Source organism: Haliotis rubra, unplaced genomic scaffold (assembly GCF_003918875.1).
Source record: "Haliotis rubra isolate DU_JTF1 unplaced genomic scaffold, ASM391887v1 Scf23, whole genome shotgun sequence".
Taxonomy (NCBI): Eukaryota; Metazoa; Mollusca; class Gastropoda; order Lepetellida; family Haliotidae; genus Haliotis; species Haliotis rubra.
The window spans coordinates 3,381,705-3,400,554 of record NW_025766336.1 but is presented as its reverse complement, the minus strand read 5'-3'; the positions used below and the strand labels follow the sequence as shown (position 1 = coordinate 3,400,554).

At 39.6% G+C, this 18,850-nt stretch overlaps 1 protein-coding gene across 1 annotated transcript in view; it reads left to right on the top strand.

Moving 5' to 3' along the window:
* LOC124278012 overlaps window positions 1–18,850 on the top strand; it is a 41,327-nt gene that overhangs the window by 21,297 nt on the left and 1,180 nt on the right. The window contains exons 20-37 of the mRNA XM_046713743.1: window positions 67–260; window positions 724–1,585; window positions 2,593–2,793; window positions 3,720–3,940; window positions 4,270–4,388; window positions 4,678–4,799; window positions 5,056–5,247; window positions 6,237–6,463; window positions 7,469–7,599; window positions 7,787–7,914; window positions 8,872–9,063; window positions 10,230–10,423; window positions 11,741–11,874; window positions 13,154–13,275; window positions 13,505–13,699; window positions 15,817–16,100; window positions 16,789–16,919; window positions 17,713–17,840. Of these exons, the coding sequence (XP_046569699.1) occupies window positions 67–260; window positions 724–1,585; window positions 2,593–2,793; window positions 3,720–3,940; window positions 4,270–4,388; window positions 4,678–4,799; window positions 5,056–5,247; window positions 6,237–6,463; window positions 7,469–7,599; window positions 7,787–7,914; window positions 8,872–9,063; window positions 10,230–10,423; window positions 11,741–11,874; window positions 13,154–13,275; window positions 13,505–13,699; window positions 15,817–16,100; window positions 16,789–16,919; window positions 17,713–17,840 (3,777 nt within the window). The remainder of the gene's footprint in view (window positions 1–66; window positions 261–723; window positions 1,586–2,592; window positions 2,794–3,719; window positions 3,941–4,269; window positions 4,389–4,677; window positions 4,800–5,055; window positions 5,248–6,236; window positions 6,464–7,468; window positions 7,600–7,786; window positions 7,915–8,871; window positions 9,064–10,229; window positions 10,424–11,740; window positions 11,875–13,153; window positions 13,276–13,504; window positions 13,700–15,816; window positions 16,101–16,788; window positions 16,920–17,712; window positions 17,841–18,850) is intronic.

The following is an 18,850-nucleotide window of genomic DNA, read 5'->3' as shown; positions in this document are numbered from 1 at the left end:
AGATCAGTTTGTAGGGTTGTATTTAACTTGGTAATATAAATGTTGACAACTGTTTCGTCGCTGCAGGTGAATGGGTCGGAACAAGTAAACTGGCTGGAAGTTGGAGACAAGTTTCAGCGTGTGCTGGATCAGGTGACCCGGTGGGTTCAGATGCCGCCCAGAGTGGTCCTGCCGCCCGTCTGGGAGAATGAAACCTACTGGCTGAACATGCTGCAGCAGTATTCCATGGCTAGACAGGACCCTGCTGCTATACAGGCTGAGTAAGTGGTATACTTTTGTTGTGGACAATTCAACCCGGACCAGATGACGTACTGATGAATTATTACATCATCATCCAGACATCATAGATTTGTCTGTTGGTTAAAACAAAGATGGAATATGCTGACTAAGACAAACATAGGGTCAGGAGCTGTCCTCTGTCATCATGATTGTTTTATCACCTGAGTGACAGTGTGGCTGAAATATATGCTAATGGGGCTTTATTAACATGAGAATGTGGTTGTGATAATGTTTAACAGTGAAGACCACTAAACATGCTACTAGCAACCTCTGGTGTCATTGGAGTGAGTGAGTGAGTATTTAATGTTGCAGTCATTCAAGCCATTGGTCCCCACCGTGATATATTGCTAAAAGCGGCATAAAACGTAACTCACTCACTCACTCAAGTCATTGATAGTTTTTATCTAGCAAACAAGAGTATGACACTGATGATTATTTTCTCAGGATTGAGAACTTGATGACCAGGATGGGCCCACTGCTGATGCAAGAACCATTCCGCCAGTACGGCATAGTGATGGAGGCTGTGATGAGACTGCTCAACGAGAACATAATGGGTCTCCAGAACAAGAGTTTGACTCTCACCTCCATGTTTAATCAGGTCCCCATCCTCCGGGATGTGATAACAGCCATTGGATTGAAAGGCGACATGCTGGAAACACTAATGAAAGCACCAGTGAAAGACACAGAACGTTTTGCTCGGGCACTAATTGATCCCACGTCTAGTAACGTATGTACCTCACCGATCGTTTGGAGAGATATTCTGTACCTGCCATCGACATTTGACTTCTCTGCTTTAACACAAGCCATCTGCAACCTGAATACATCCACCATGGTTGCCAACCTTGTCCGTAACCTTGACCTTGAGAGAGTCATTGCAGGATTGAACAACATGTCGGTTGTTCCTGACTGGAAAGGCATCATGACACAGTCAGAACAGCTTTCCCAAAACATAAACAATCTGATACAGAACCCGCCATCCTTTAATGTTTCTGCTACCCTGGATCTTCTTGAGAGGGAATACAATCAGACCAACCTGTGGAATATGGTCACTGTCTACAGTGCTCTGGCTCGAGTGTTTGGCAACACTTCCGAATTCCAGGCTGTGGAGGGATACATGAATGGGGCATCACTTGTCCTCAACTTCCTCAATGACCTCTTCCAGAAGATGTCAGTAAATGGCATGACGCTTGACCTTGGGTCACTGTTCAGCGGAAGTCCTACCTTCACTGGTTTGGTAAATGCTATGCTCCATCTGAAGCCCGATCCCATTACTGCACTGGTCTCATTACAGCTGAAGAATTCACAGGTGAGAATGATGCTTCTTATAATATTTATGATGATATTTATTCTCTGGATATGGTTCATGGTGGTTACAGGAATTTGTTCCCCAAAACTTGCCTCCCTTAGTTATGGTTTCAGATCCTGGTTCATTCTAATAATGATTCTTAGTCTGTCAGAAGAACACAAATACATGATGGACATCTATGACTTCATGTTGGGCGTTCCTCTATGATTTAGGTCACATTGATATAGGTGACATTGTGTTCAGCTCATTCACTCACTCTGATTTGAGACTGTTTTTAAACAGTTACATCCAGTTTCGATGTGATTTTATTCCATAGCTGGTTGACCGCCTCTTTGGTGTAGTGGTTAGAGCGTCCGCCCGGGAGAGCGGAAGGTTGTGGGTTTGATCCCCGACCGTAATATAAGAAATATAAGAAATATTACCAAAAGATGTTAAAATATGGTACTTGTTGGTCCCTGCCTGGCGCTCGGCATTAATGGGTACAACAAGGACTGGTCGGCTTGGAGTCAGTATAATGTGTCTGAGTGGGGTATTCATGCTTAACTGCGGCATGGTGTCTCAGTGGGCTAGCACATAAAACCAGCTTCAGTCTGGGCTAGTACAAGCAGCCGCACATACACACGCATGCACGTCGTCATATGAGCGAAATATTCTCCAGCGCGACGTTAAACCCAATTTCACCTCACCTCACCCATAGCTGGTTAGAGCTTGGTGTATGGGTGTGCTCTAACCCATATAAACTGTTCTGCTGATGAGTGTGAATTTTGTCTTGGAGAAGCAAAGCATCAACTGTATCAAGCACCATGCACCAGATAAACTCGGAAAATGGAGATTAAGTTGAAAATTCAAAATCTTGATTAATACATTCATATGAAAAAATTATTTCTCATGAAAAGGAAAATTATCATTTGGGAAAACATTTTTTTCTGACTCTCCTTTTAATTGAGAAGTTTCCTTTCTATCATTGCAGTTTCTAACCAACCATGACAGTACTTATTATATTTCAGACAATGGCCTTTTCTGCTTTTGTGTCTGACCCACAACGTCTTGCCAGCTTGTTCTGTGATGAGGCAGTATTCCGGCAATATTTCAATGTGGCCCCTGGCTTCAACCTGTCCAGCCTCCTGCCCCAGCTCTGTAGACTCAACTTCACCAACATGGCTCAGGAGCTGGACTCAAACTTCATGGTATCAGCCTTGGTTGCAAAAGTAAGTGAGAACAGATAGCATGTATCAGATGGACAGGATATTTTTCACTTTCTAAATGGCAATGTGCATTCATAGCATTCAGCCTTGGGAGCCATGCCAAAGTCCAGTTTTCAGAAGTATACACGAAGTATGTGATCTACACTACCAGTTGTCGGACTCCCACTTTTGTGGATGAAACGGTGGCAGAGTGGGTTAGAATGCTGACTTTTGTGTGCTGGCGATTTGGCGCCTGACTCAACGTAACATAAGTGATAGAATCTGTTCTTTACTGAGAATGTGTATTATAACATGTTTCATTTGATCACTTTGTTAATGGCATTGTGTGTTCAAAGATTTTTCTACATTAGGGAAATTATGTGAAAATGTGCAGTTCATAACTTGCAGAGCCTATTAGATGAATACCAACATAGTGATGAATTGAAAATTGACTGGTCAAGGCTTAATGGTTTGAATACTTCTCTTTAATCCAGGGGTGAACTCAAATTATATGCAGTTTGGAGACATACGGTCTTGCAACCCGTGAAGCTCCGTGTTAGAATTGATCTTCATTAAGCCATGCTGGTCCTAAGAAGTGACTAATAGGATTGGGTGGTCAGCCTTGCTGACTTGGTTAACATGTCATCATATCCCGAATGTGTAGATCGATGCTCATGCTGTTGATCACTGTATTGTTTAGGCCAGACTCAATTATTTACAGACAGCCGACATGGGATGAATCCCTGATCTGCCCTGATGGTGCTTCTTGGCTTGCCAACAGCATATCCATATTCTAGGTTTCACCAGTGATATATGTCTGAGGCCTGCACCTCTCAGCCTCTTCTCCCTCAATAAGCCGACGCCCATGATGAAATTAGATACTTTTGAAAGCAGAATTGAACTCAAACTCAAGGAAAATAATTATAGACATTTGCGTTTTGTCCCCCCAGTTTCAGCAGATGGGAAGTCAGCCATTCAACATGACATCCTACATGGCAGTCTACCAGCAGCTCAACAACAAAATCATGGAACTGGTGGGGGTGAGGAATGTCACCTTTGGAGACTATGACCTTGAACGCTTGTCCCAGGTGAACATGACAGCCCTGCTTCAAGTGTCGGAGCAACAGTCAGCTGCAGCCATGAGGGACTACCCAGCTTACATAAACTCAGTGTAAGTAAACTCTATTGTGATTTTCAATGTATATTTTTCAGCTTTTAGTTATGAATGCCTTCAGCATTGTTAACAATTAAATGGAGGTACTGTGTCATTGTACACTGATAATGTAAGGACTAATGATCGAGTTTAAAAAAATGTGATGAGGCCATTATTGTATTATAGATTTGTTTGTTTCGTTACACGTATGCCCATTCAGATGCCTTATTGTCAAACTTTGGACCTTTTCTTTTATTTTTAATTGACAAAGCCAAATTAGTTGATGGAATCCATTTTTTTTCAGATTTCTGCAGATAACTGAGTGAACTGTCAATCTTGTTTTGCAGAATTGATTCACTTCAACAAAGTCTTGGGAATACATCTGACTGGAAAACAGTGGCTATGTCTCTCAAGATCTTGGACCTGTATCTGAAGTACTTCAATGACAACCTCAAAACAATATCAGGTCAAATCTCTTTTCTCTCTTGTCAGTGAATATTCCATGATGTTATTTTCAGACAGTTTTTTTACGAATGGTAGCAAACATTTCTCTTGATAACAATGGAAGAAGGCCATTACAAATTAATTTCTTGTTTATCATTAACTTTCTTATTCATTATGAGTAACAGTGAAAAGGAAACCATGTACACGGTGCCAGTAATGTGTAATATCTGAAGGTCAGAAATTATCAACAGTTCAACATGATTGTTTGACGGATAGTTTCTGATGATGATGATGATGATTCCCTGTTACAGGGCAGCCTCTGAGCCTTGAGCTGCTTGTGAGGAACACTGAACTGGGTCGTGTTCTTCTTCCAATCATGACAGACTCCCGCTGGCTGGAGCAGGTTCTTCAACTCCAGATCAAAGCAGACAAGGTATGGATAGATGCTCTCACGCCTGCATGAAGCATGTAAGCAGAAGATTGTGTGGCTCTGAAGAGTTGCATCCCTTAAGTCCCAGGATCTGCTGATCATTGGAACACATCCCAGACTTACTCAGAATTTCTGTGGTAGTCAGCACTATTGACTTTTGGTTTAACAAGCTTAGCGTGTTTAACTTCTAAAAGGCTGCTGTAACTAAAATACTGTTGAACCGAATAGTACTAAACCAAACTCCTTGGTTTCCTTTCAGCTTCAGGAGCTGTTGCAGTCACCAGATCCTGAAACTACTCTCTGTAGCAGTGCATTATGGGATGCATTTGTAACCCCATCCAATACATCAGCTCTGCAGTACCTGCAGCAGCAGATGTGTTCCATCAACACCACTGTCCTAAGGTGGCAGTCCATCACCGGTATTGCCCAGGGGTACCAGTTCTACCAGCAGGTCAGTGCATGCTCTTTATGTACATCCATATTTCTCCAGTGATGGGATGGGGTAGCCTCGTGTTAAAAGCATTCGCTCGTCCCACCGAAGACCCGGGTTTGATTCCCTACATGGGTATGATGTATGAAGCCCATTTCTGGTGTCCCCTGCCATGATATTGCTTGAATATTGCTAATAGCGGCATAAAACTCACTCACTCACTCTCCCGTTAAGTGTCCATGGCATGAAACCTGATGATATCAAGATCAGATGGTTCATCTGATGTCATCCTACCCCAGCTATGGTTCTGTCATCAACAACTGGTTACCTGCCCAGAGATGATGTATTTGGAGGCTACAATTATAAAGCAGGATTATTGTCTGATATTGGTTGATAATTTAGAATTCTTGCTGTGTGAAGTGTGTTTGTGTTTGCCAATCATGTCATATCTGCCCATCATGTCATATCTACCCATCATGTCATATCTGCCCATCATGTCATATCTGCCCATCATGTCATATCTGCTCATCATATCACATCTACCCATCATGTCATGTCTGCCCATCATGTCATACCTGCCCATCATGTCATACCTGCCCATCATGTCATATCTGTCCATCATATCTACCCATCATGTCATGTCTGTCCATTAACTCCAAGATTGCACATTGGCAGGAAAATAACCTTCGCTTCCAGTTTCTCGAGTTGTTTTAGAACATTGGGCCTCTTGCCAGATATATTAGCTGGATGAGTTATTTTCTGGATCCCTGCAGTTATCACACACACAAATAGACTATCCAACAGTACCTATAGGGTTATATCAGAATAAATATATGATTCTGATGGCATAAATCGTCAGCATGTATATATTGAGTATGTCTTGGTTGGTGCAGGAACTGTGTAATATTCATAGTTATGATGTTAGTGACATTGAAATGTTTTCAGTGATGCAGAAATAATGTTAATTAGCATCATAAGATATATAACATGTATGTTTGATATGAATACAGATTATGCTTCTGATGGCTGAGATTGAAAGAGGCACCTCGACTGTGAACACCACGGAGCTGACCTCGGACCTCACAAACACAATCAACCTCATCAGTGCCTACGCCAACAGCCTCATCAATAGTTCCCTGTCTGCAGACAACTTCGTCAATGTCGCTGGATTCCAGAATGTTCTGAGCCGGTTCCAGGGCACCATCGGACAGATACTCATGCAAATGTCATCTCAACTGTGAGTATGGTTGAAACCATAGCTTAATGATGTTCAGTATCCTCTTGAAACCATAGCATAATGATGTCCAATATCCTTTTGAAACCATAGCATAATGATGTCCAATATCCTCTTGAAACCATAGCATAATGATGTCCAATATCCTCTTGAAACCATAGCATAATGAAACCATAGCATAATGATGTCCATCCTCTTGAAACCATAGCATAATGATATCCTCTTGAAACCATAGCATAATGATGTCCAATATCCTCTTGAAACCATAGCATAATGATGTCCAATATCCTCTTTAGCATAATGAAATCCTCTTGAAACCATAGCATAATGATGTCCAATATCCTCTGAAACCATAGCATAATGACCATGCATAATGACCATATCCTCTTGAAACCATAGCATAATGATGTCCAATATCCTCTTGAAACCATAGCATAATGATGTGAAACCATATCCTCTTCAGCATCCTCTTGAAACCATAGCATAATGATGTCCAATATCCTCTTGAAACCATAGCATAATGATGTCCAATATCCTCTTGAAACCATAGCATAATGATGTCCAATATCCTCTTGAAACCATAGCATAATGATGTCCAGCATCCTCTTGAAACCATAGCATAATGATGTCCAATATCCTCTTGAAACCATAGCATAATGATGTCCAATATCCTCTTGAAACCATAGCATAATGATGTCCAATATCCTCTTGAAACCATAGCATAATGATGTTCAGCATCCTCTTTAAAAAATATGTCCAGTGTCCCCTGAAACCCTTAGAATATTGTATTAGAATACCTATTGTACAAACATGCATGCCCTATAACCAATTTCTTTTATGTCTATTGTCCATTATCCAGTGCTCCATTAAAGTAAGTTATTGTGAAGGATTTAGTAGATTGAGGTTGTGGTTTAAACCATTTTCAAAATGTAAAATGAGCAGATTAAACTGAAGATTCCTCTGCAGACACTAACCCAACTAACCTGGACAATTCCATGTTGCTCACAGGTCTACAACAATGAACACACTAATCTGGCCGAGCATTCCCGACCGTGCTGCTGCTGACTCCATGGCCCGCTCCATCAACACCATGAAGGTCATCATGGACGTCATCAACAATAGACTAGAAGACATTAAAGGTACTTTAGTATTACTTTGTAGTTAGTATTACTAACTCATGAAAGGCTTTTCACCACAGGTCCAAACAGGATTGATTGTAATGATTATCTCCCCCAGGTGGCAACATCCACCACGCTATACAAATAAGAGATGTTTTGGCATTATTATTCCAAATATTACTGATTCTAAGAGTTTGTTTTCCTCCAGCTGGCAACATCTCCCTTGACACACTGTCTGGCAAGTCCCCAGCTCTGTTGGCACTAATGGAAGCCTACATCAATGTCACCAAGTTTGGTCTACAGGCCTGGATGGATGGGCAGATTGACATGCAGAAGGTATGATCCATTAGTTGAATAAGTCAATGAATGCTAAGTTTGGTCTACAGGCCTGGATGGAGACCGCCTCCATGGTGTAGTGGTTAGAGCGTCCGCCCAGAGAGTGGAAGGTCGCGGGTTCGATCCCCGACCGCGTCATACCAAAAGACGTTGAAATATGGTACTTGTTGGTCCCTGCCTGGCGTTCGGCATTAATGGGTACGACAAGGACTGGTCGGCTCGGAGTCAGTATAATGTGTCTGAGTGGGATATTCGTGCTTCACTGCGGCATGATATCTCAGTGGGATAGCACTATAAAACCAGCTTAAGTCTGGGCTAGTACAAGCAGCCGCACCTACACATACACACGCATGCACGTCGTCATATGAGCGAAATATTCTCCAGCCGACGTTAAACCCAATTTCACCTCACCTCACCTCACAGGCCTGGATGAATGGGTAGATTGACATGCAGAAAGTATGATCCATTAGTTGAATGTCGGTAAAGTGAGATCAGATGGTCACTAGGACTTCTGAGTGAGACCATATACTATTACCAGCATGTCAAGTTCTGTCGTCATTTATTGACTTGGGGAAAACCCCTGCAGGCTTGAAAACAAGATGTCAAGTGTCCCTTAATCAGGATAAAACACATATATTTCTTTTCTGCTATATTGCATTTCATACTACTGTAGATCCTTTGTCTAATCCAAAACTAGCTTATGTGCTAATTTGCTATGTCAAATTCAACGGTCTTGGAATTGCATTGTTACGACAATCATATCTTTTAGTTTTTATATTAAGATATGGACTATCCTTGTTATTCCTGGTCTTTTAGTGAATCACAGCTAAATGTGTTCTGGGTACTCAGTACATTAAATATGAAAACATGTAAACATGAAAGCATGAAAATATGAAAGCATGAAAACATGAAACATGAACAGCTGCTCCTCCAATTCAGTATCCTTTTCCTTTCCAGATCATAGAACTGATGAGCGATCAATCGTTGGTAACCTCACGGTGTCAGGATGGGTCTGTGGCAGCATTCATCTCCAACAGCAGCACACCCAGCATTGTGGCGAGGAACCTGCAGACGGTTCTCTGTACATACATGACAGAGCTACCCCAGGAGCTCAGTAATCTTGTGGATTATCAGCAGATACAACAACAGGTGATCATTCACGGTTATTTCACATTTGTCTTCCCACCTATTTTCTAAAAAACTCCCACCTCTCTTCGTGTTCTTGTTTTTGTTTATGTCTGAAGGTCTATGTCAGTGTTAAACTTAAAAAGTATCTGAGTCCATAATATCGATACCTCATATATTAATCTTGTTAATAGAATTACATTACAATAGCTTATGGAACTCATTAAATAATCTTGCTTGTTTTCTAAAGCTACCTGTATATCTTTTAGGTCTCAGATTGTAACTGTCATGGGGCCTTGGACATAAAATATTAATTAAGAAATACAGTTCGCTCTACCACCATGTAGAGTGTAATAAAGCACACTTTCGCCCTGAACTATTATAGTTAAAGTACGAGGAAGCTTGTCAAATTTAATACTTTCTAAGGATAATTACGATTAATTTAAGGCAGAAAACAAACGACGGTGTCGGTGACCTAAATTAAGAATCCTCGCACAGGGCTAACAGACGAGCTGTTCTATTGATGTGTCTGCCCCCTACGTTAAGACTAACGTTACCAGAAAAAACAAATGATAACAGTTTGATGATGGTTTACGTTCGGATTAAATATCTTCTCTGACTTATTTTAATTACACCTGTCATTAACGTAAACCATATGGGGCAATATGAACGTCACATTTCTACTACCAACGTAAGTTTAGATCAGTACATCTAGAAAAGGTGAGTAGTCAAGCGACATTCCACGATTGCATTGTGGGAATGTGAACATTGCGAACGTTTCCGTGTCGCTGAAAACTTGTGAGTCGAATTGACACATTTAACCATCGTAAAACATAAACGTAATGTTTCTACCAGTGATGTTAGCTGCGTGAAGCAACTGCAAACCAAGAAACGGGATGCAACGGAGTAGTTTACTGTAAGAGGCCGTACGAGACGATGACAACTGACATGCATCGTGACGTTGCTTACATTATGACGTAATGTAAAATGGTTCGATCACGAGGGGGCACACTAGAATGGCGCAGTGATGGGATAACGTCATTCAATTGTTACGTCATCAAAAAACTATACCTTTATTGTCTGATAATGTGTGTTTTTTCCGATTGTTCTAACCGCTAGGTATCTTAGAATTGCAAAAAATCTATGAAGCCTCCAGTGTAATTTGTACTCGTTTTCTCATCCCTCCACAGATAACCGACATCTGGAACGCCACAGGCGAGGTGACTCCTGACTTCACAGGCTACACAGCTAGCACGGAGAGGTTCAGTCAGCTGGTCACTGAGATCGCCCAGGCCAACATCCAGGTGTCACAGGGACTCAAGAATATGTTTGATTACTCCAGTCTACTCAACTCTCTCAATAATCTGGTCAAAGATCCTTCTTTGTAAGTTGATGACTCCCAGAACCTGCAATACTTTTAGATTTCCCTCCACACCAACACCACCCGTGAAGGTACGGGTTAGAATGAGCCTTCAGCAACCCATGCTTGTCGTAAGAGGCAACTAATGGGATCGGGTGGTCAGGCTGCTGGCTTGGTTGACACATGACATCGGTTCCCAGTTGTGCAGATCGATGCTCATGCTGTTGATCACTGGATTGTCTGGTCAAGACTCGATTATTTACAGACCGCTGCAACTCACTCACTCACTCACTCCACACCAACAAGAATTGTTGGAAAGATAAAATTCTGTTCAAAATTTTGATGTTAAATGTGACTCGCTTGCTTCTGTTTGAACTTGGAAAATAAAACTTACACAAGTACATGTACAAGATATTCCATGAAGTGGTGATGTCACAACATATGTCATACTTGTGAAGACATAATTTTTAGTATGTCAATTGTATAGAAATAGAAATGTATGAATACTGTATACTAAGAGGAAATAGAAATTTATCTCTCAAATTTAAGCTGATCTGAGATCTGTTCTTGAAACACAAGGTAACAAATCGATAATGTTTTGTACAGTCATGTTGTGTTATCCCTCATTGACAACATTGATACGCATTAACAACTGCTGATTTCCATAACAAATACTTGAAATTGACAGCATTTTAAGTTTTGTAATTTGGTGACTCAGATATAAAAGAATATTCACTAAAATGTAGGTGTAAAACTATATTTATTTGATCTGATTTAGAATTAGCGATCGTACATATAAAAGATATATGGACATCAACTTATGTTTTGGTGCAACTTCTTGTCATGTCATCTGGTGAAGAATATTTCTGGTGTCCCCTGCTGTGATGTTGCTGGAATATTGCTGAAAGCAGCGTGAAACTCACTCACTCACTCATGTCATCTAGTGAGTGATTGAGTGAGTTCAGTTTTACGCTGCACTCAGCAATATTCCAGCAATATGGAGACGGTCTGTAAATAATCGAGTCTGGACCAGACAATCCAGTGATCAACAGCATGAGCATCGATCTGCGCAATTAGGAACCGATGACATGTGTCAACCAAGTCAGCGAGCCTGACCACACGATCCCGTTAGTCGCCTCTTACTACAAGCATGGGTGGCTGAAGATCAATATTCTAACCTGGACCTTCACGGGTCATGTCATCTTAGTGAATGATCTACTTGTGAAGAAACATTTGATGAATAACTATAAAAGTTAAGATACATACAACCACTATCTTAGTGTCTAGAAGTGATATCAGGTGTTTTTGCCATTGACAATGTTGTTCACTTCGTCCCTACAGGATCTTCTCCCTCTTGAAGCCTTTAGGCATGGTGTTGGACAAGCCCCTACAGCATGACATAGCAAAGGGCGTCCTCAACGGCATCGATTCCTACATGCTCATCCCAGTCTCTCACTACCTGCAGATTCTCAAAGGTAAGTTCAGGACAAGCTGGGTTGTATATTTGAGATATATTATAATCTAAAACTTTAAATGAACAAAGTGTCACTTTCTCAGAAACACTACTGGTTGTGGGCCTTGTCTTCATGTGGTGTAACTTCAGTAAGTTCTATTTTCAGTTACTATGGTTACTTTTGTAATTTTTGTTGCTGTTATGATAATTAATATGATGACATGCTCACATGTATACAACATTCCCAGTACATGGTGTTAGACGGATGTCAATGTATCCTTGTGTTATAGGTTTTGGATGCTCAAGATTATTTGTTGTTTTCTCAATTATCATATGAACAATTGTAAAACATGTCGCTAGCTTATTAAAGACATGTATATCTTCAACACAAGCCATGATCTGAGTATTTACAATGTCTGTATGATGCAACACCCTCATTATAGCAAGAGCAGACACTGTACGACGTCCCAAAACAATGTATGACATCCAAAAACATATAATTCGATAAATTATGAGTAGCCTTTCCAGTGGTAAAGGATTACTAGGAACAGGACTAAATTTGACTCAAATGTTTGAGGAATTGTCATGGATATTACTTGGGAGGGCCATCCGCGAGACTGGATACCTTTAGTTTGAACCATATTGTTTTTATGAATGCTTGAACTTGTCTGTCATTAAATCATGTAGTTTAAGGTTTATATGTCTCTAAACAGCTGTTTGTGCTTGAAAATTTTGTTTAATGTCAGTTGTAGCATGTCCAAGTTCAATCTCAATTTTACCCAAATCTGGAATTTCTAATTTAGGCCAGACCAATTTTATTTCTTGTTTTATGGATCCGCCGGTCGTATTTTTTCAAGAATAAGAAAACAAATAAAATTAATTTTCCCGCTCAAAATATAAAATCCTCATGTTTTTGTTGGCCAAAACTGTAAACTTACACACAATTTTTTTTTTTTTTTTATTGTATTTTGCCCCATATACACTTCATAAATTGCCAAAAATATAATACTTTTAGTATTTAAAAGGAATATAACTTTCACTGGTGATTTTTATTTTTATTTTTTTTCCCTCCTGCCTTTAGGTTTTCTGAGGACAAAAATCTGTAAAACAAGAAATAAAATTAGTCTGACCTTACTGAGAAAGTGTAATCCCAAATATAACAGATGTTACAATTGACCATCTTCTGAAAGTCATTTTGTATTTATACCTAACATTTCCATACTGTATGAGGATTTATATTATCTATTCATCACTGAGTGCATATGTATGATATATTGAACGGTACTGATCTGTGTCTTCAGATAATGGCCTGACTTTCACATCCATGTTGACTGATCCAATGAAGATGATCAAGGCGATGGGTGTCATGGCTAGCTTTGACACACAGCTCAGTCTGTCAATAGAAACCGTTGTTAAACCAATGGTAAGTTGGAACGTTTTCTTCATAGCTATTTCAGTGTCTTTAAAGTTGGATATCTCCTTCTTGGTCAGTCAATAGAAACTGTTGTTGAACCAATGGAAATGTTGAATTTTATTGTCAGTTTTCTTTCCTATATTTTTCTTTGTTTCTCTTAAATATGGAAAAATATTATTGATACCCTGACTAGGCCTTATTTTTTAGCTTCATGAACAATATTTGTTTTATTTTTCAGTTCAAAAGTATTTCCCAAAATACTGGCTTCATTTCCGATGTTCTGTGCAACACAACCCTAGTTGAGTCCTACGTGCTCCCACTCATCAACCCAGGCATTGCCACCATTCTGTGCCATGACCCTCCTTCCATGTGGGTTCCCAAACTCCGACAACTCGGTCTAGAGAATGTGGAGATATATGGACTCTCTGGGAAGGTAAGACTGCTGATATCATCTCAGCTTGTGCAATCCTCATTTCTTTGAAACTGACATGCTTTTGTGAAAAACAGACTTTAAAGGCACTATTTCACACCACACTTCTCTAAAAAAAGAAATAATGCATTTCTCTCAATAATACTAACTATCAGCCTTCAGGGAAGCTACCATGTCATTTATTCCCAACAAAATTATGTATTTAGATTACAATATTAAATACAAAAATTCGAATGAACGTTGCATTAAATCGAGTCTTGCGCCCTTCACCGGCCAAACATTATTTCAAGCGAACCCCATAGAGTTACATCCCTTGGAACATCTCTTTACAAATATCCTATAACTCCTTTGGAGACAGAACTCAGCCCTAGACAAAATGACGCTAATGTCTTGCTCAAAAACATATGCGCAACATGTGATTGGAACCAGTTCAGCAAACACTGACAACACCGCATGCGACAGTTTTCGATGTTTGCCATGTATGGCAAGTGTTCCCTGTTTGGAAACTGTTCACCTCAAAGTTTCAATTATCGGTTTCAGGCAAATCGGGCGGTGGGGTATCCTAGTGGTTAAAGCGTTGGCTCGTCACGCCGAAGACCCGGGTTCGATTCCCCACATGGGCACAATGTGTTAAGCCCATTTCTGGTGTCCCCCGCCGTGATATTGCTGGAATATTGCTAAAAGCGGCGTAAAACTAAACTCAGTCAGTCAGTCAGGCAAATCATAATGGATAATAAGTCTTTTTTGCATCAATAAGAAGCTTAAGTGAGTGCATATGCCCCAAGATATATGATACAGGCCAAAATATTTTTGAAAATGTGTGAAATTGTGCCTTTGCATAACACTGGCAAGCTGAAATATTCTTGCCAAGAGTCAACTTCAGATGCAAAAGATATGATTTCAGAGATACACACTGAAAAAGCACCAAATGTCCAACTCTGTTGTTCCCTGAAATGTAAAATAAATTCTTTTATTCAATGTCTGTCTGTTCTAAAATGTACTGGTATTCATACCTTGACTGATGCAACTCTGCAACTATGACCCATGAAGATCCGGGTTAGAATTGGTCATCAGCAAAACATGCTTGTTGTAGGAGGAGACAATTTGGATCATGCGGTCAGGCTAGCTGACATGTCACAGTGTCCTTATCCCACAGATTGATGCTCATAGTGTCAATCACTGGATTGTCTGGACCATGTTTACAGACCACCATCATATAGCTGGAATATTGCTTTGGTTTTAAACAAGAAACAAATTGTAACTCTGTGTTTTGTAACCACAATAATTATCCATACAACTGTTGATTTATAATTTCTAAGCTTCACATAGAAAATTTCTGTAAAAGTGAAAACATTCGTTGTGGACAGTACATGTTGTCATAGAGTGAGTGAGTGAATTTGGTTTTACGCGCATTTAGCAGTATTCCAGCAATATCATGGTGGAGGACACCAGAAATGGGCTTCACACATTTTATGCATGTGGGGAATCAAACCCAGGCCTTTGGTTTGACGAACAAACACTTTAACCACTAGGCTAGCCCATCGCCCCTGATGTCATAGAGATATACTAGTATCCACTTAAACAATAATCAGAAGAGCAAATTGTTTGTTGTAGTGATATGTCAGTAATATAAGCTGGAATATATAACCTATATTGATCAATGACTTGCAGATAGTGAGGCTTATCAATCAATCTTGTCAATCGGCCCTCGTACTTGTAATTCTTGCGTACACACTGAACCATTATGGAAGTTGATTTTTTAAGTCAGCCTGTCATCCCTATACTACAGCTTCTGAAATGAAGTGGCAGTGTGGTAGCTCAGTGGTTAAAGTGTTGGTTCATCACCCTGTAGACAAGGGTTCGATTCCAAACATGGGTACAATGTGTGAAGCCCATTTCTGGTGTCCCCTGGCATGATATTGTTGGAATAATGCTATAGCAGCATAAAACCATACTCATTCACTCACTCACTTACTCACTCGCTCTCTCTGAAATGACACATAAAACGTGTGTTCTTCATCTTTGGATGAAGTACAGGCGTGCTTCTGTTGTATTAATATTAAGTGATAAAACATCGGTTTTATGCAGCAACTAATTGCTATATGAACATATGTTTTCAGTTGTCCAGTCTTCAGATTCAGTACAGTTTAAGCTCTAGATGTGGAACGAACTGCACAGAAGATGGAGTTTGTGTGCAATTTTGTGAAAGTACTATGTGGAGTCCTCTATCAAATGACATCACATGGGTACAATTCCTGTCTGACCTTGAGAAGATGACCAAACTGTTCATGTCGGAGAGCGGTGGAAACATGACAATGAAAACAACAGCCATCAAAGCTGAAGAAAGCTTGGAAGCAATTTGGAACAGTATTGGAAAATCAGTCCTTGGAAATATGTTAGAAACGTGGGTTGATTTTGCAAATGATAACAAATCATATATGCTTGTTCTTTGATTGAACTCTTCCCCTTTGTAAGTCTTTGGGTGACAAAGTGATTCAAATCTCTCTGCGCAAAAATGATGGTTAAAAGAGTGCCAGGATCTGCTGATGTTGGTTTTGAATGTTAGATGTGACCACATTATCATTCTTTGTCATTTTTAACATGATCAGGGGTTATCAAAGTGGTAACCATTTGTTGTATGTCAGGATGGGCCTTCTTAAACAAAAGTTAACATACAGTGATATAACCAATGGAATGTTCTGTGCAACTTACAGATTACTCTACTCTTCCACTCAGCAGCAATTAGTTTCCAAGCCAATTGACTGATTCAATGATAATTTATTGATGGTTACGATATGATGTTAAAATATACCATTTTTGTCAGACATAAAGTTTTTACCACAAGTAAATGATTTTAGTAATAAATACATAATATTATATTTCCTTAACTAACGTTCAGTGTGTTCTGTAATAGTTTCATATCAAGTGATGGAAAATTTAGTGAATCATATAATCCATGTATCTACTGGTTACAAACACGCATTGTTAAAAACTGTTAAAAATGCAATTCACCCAATTCAAAAGGTGATATAGGTTATTTGTTCCACATTAATGTGAGTTGTTTACTGAAAGAATGATTACATGTGTTACAGGTCATTTGGTGTGATGAAGATGGTGGACATCAGTCAATCTTCAGATGAAGCATGGTCCAAATTCAAACAGATAATTCATTTTGTTGGGACAGTGAATTCATACCTTAATGGCATGATGGAGAGATTTACCAGTAAGTGCAGCAACGATAAGGGAATTTTCAAACAGCACTACAGCCCATATGACCATTTGTTATTTCAAAATACATAAAAACGAAATTGGACATTGTACTGAGTCAGAGAAATACTAGTATGATATCTTGTCCACTATGACCATAGTCATCCTCTCTCTTCATATAAAAACATGCACTCATTTTAACAAATTTCAATCTTTATCAGGCTACACATACCTATATAAAACATAAAAAAACACATTTGATATGTAACCACTGGTAACAGAGTCCCTTGGAGAAATACTGCCAGGAAAGTTATCCCATTGGGTACCCATTTTCTGCTGGATGTACAGAGGTAATTTTCTGTACATACATGTGTGAGCTAATCCCATCCTATGTTGAAGACTGTGAACTTTGCCCACAGTGTGAGAATCTCCTAGCAGTGCCATACTACAAGCTTTACAACATTACAGCTTTAATGTTGGTTACAGATCATTTTTGTACACTGCCCTGTTCTTGTGGAATTCTCTGTCCATTGACCTAAAAGTCTCTGAAACACTAGATACCTTTAAAACCAATCTCAAGACCCACCTCATTACTCAGTGCTATGATTCATAAACTTCAGCCTCTTTCTGTACTGTATAAATGTACCCATGTGTTTTTATATATAGAACCAAGAGCATGCTTTGTGTAGAAATTTGTGAAGAAAAGGAAATGTGCACTATTATTATCATTATTATAAATATCTTTCATGTACCATACTTACAAGGTGCATCAGGGTAACTCCACTCAAATAGTGTTTCCTGTATTTCAGACTCTACATCTGTAATATACCTACAAGATGTCTTCCCTGACTCAAAGCAAGTTGCCAGACTCCTTACTGCAGCCGTTGGGCAAAACACTGCTGCCGAGCTTCTGACTGCTACTTTCAACCCTGCCACAGTAAGTTCTGAAGGGGAAAGTTTCTGTTTGGTTAAGAGATGACAAAACTTGATGGATGATCAACTTCTTAATTTGACAATGGCGAAAGACGTTGATCATCCATAACGTTTTGTCATCTCTGTACCACCAATTTGTAGAATGCCACTCAAACAAATGTATTGGTTAACCCACAGTTTTGAAAGTATTTAAGTATTCAAATCTGTAATAAAACAATCACTCACTCACTCCGCTGCATCTGAGTGTTCTATATGATGATAATTGCAGGTAAAGATATACACATCTAGCAATTTATGATTGTTGCAAGGGATGTCTAAGTGGATTGGTTGGTCAGTCTTGATGACGTGGTGTGTAATTAGATGCACTGGATTGAGAGAGCCTGATTTGATTATTACAAATCTTTGTCAAGTGATTGCTGAGTGTGGCTTTGAACAGCAAAAGTTATTTTGTTAAAATTATCTCCTTAATCTGAAGTAAAATAATATACAGAGGAAGCTGTCAAAACCGGCAGCTGTCCAATCTGGCAAGTTGTCAACACCGGCAAAACATCTCAGTTCTGTCCATGGCTGGTACATTTATCATCATTTAAAAGCTTTGCAATCCAGCAGCTGTCAGTTCCAGATCTTGGCATGAAAAGAGCAGTCCAAATATATTTAAACAGTAATCAGCGCTGTCCAATCTGGCACGTGGCGAGGAGTCGGCCGGGGATGTGTATTGTCACCAATTAATCCATTATCACCAATGAAACTAATCTTAGTTCAGTATGGGTATACTTGTACATGTAATTAGTGAGCCGACACGTGTCACTGATGAGGCATGTTAAATGGGGGCAGCTTTCGAACACCAACAGCCACTCATGCCAGAGCCAGCCAGATTAAATTTGAACAAAACATTGACTCCAAAACAAAATGCTTCAATGAGAACAGTAAATTTGATCGCATGAACAAATTCAAATGTGTTGATTTACCAAAGTGAATAAAAGTGAATATTGTCGATATGTGCAGTAATTGAGA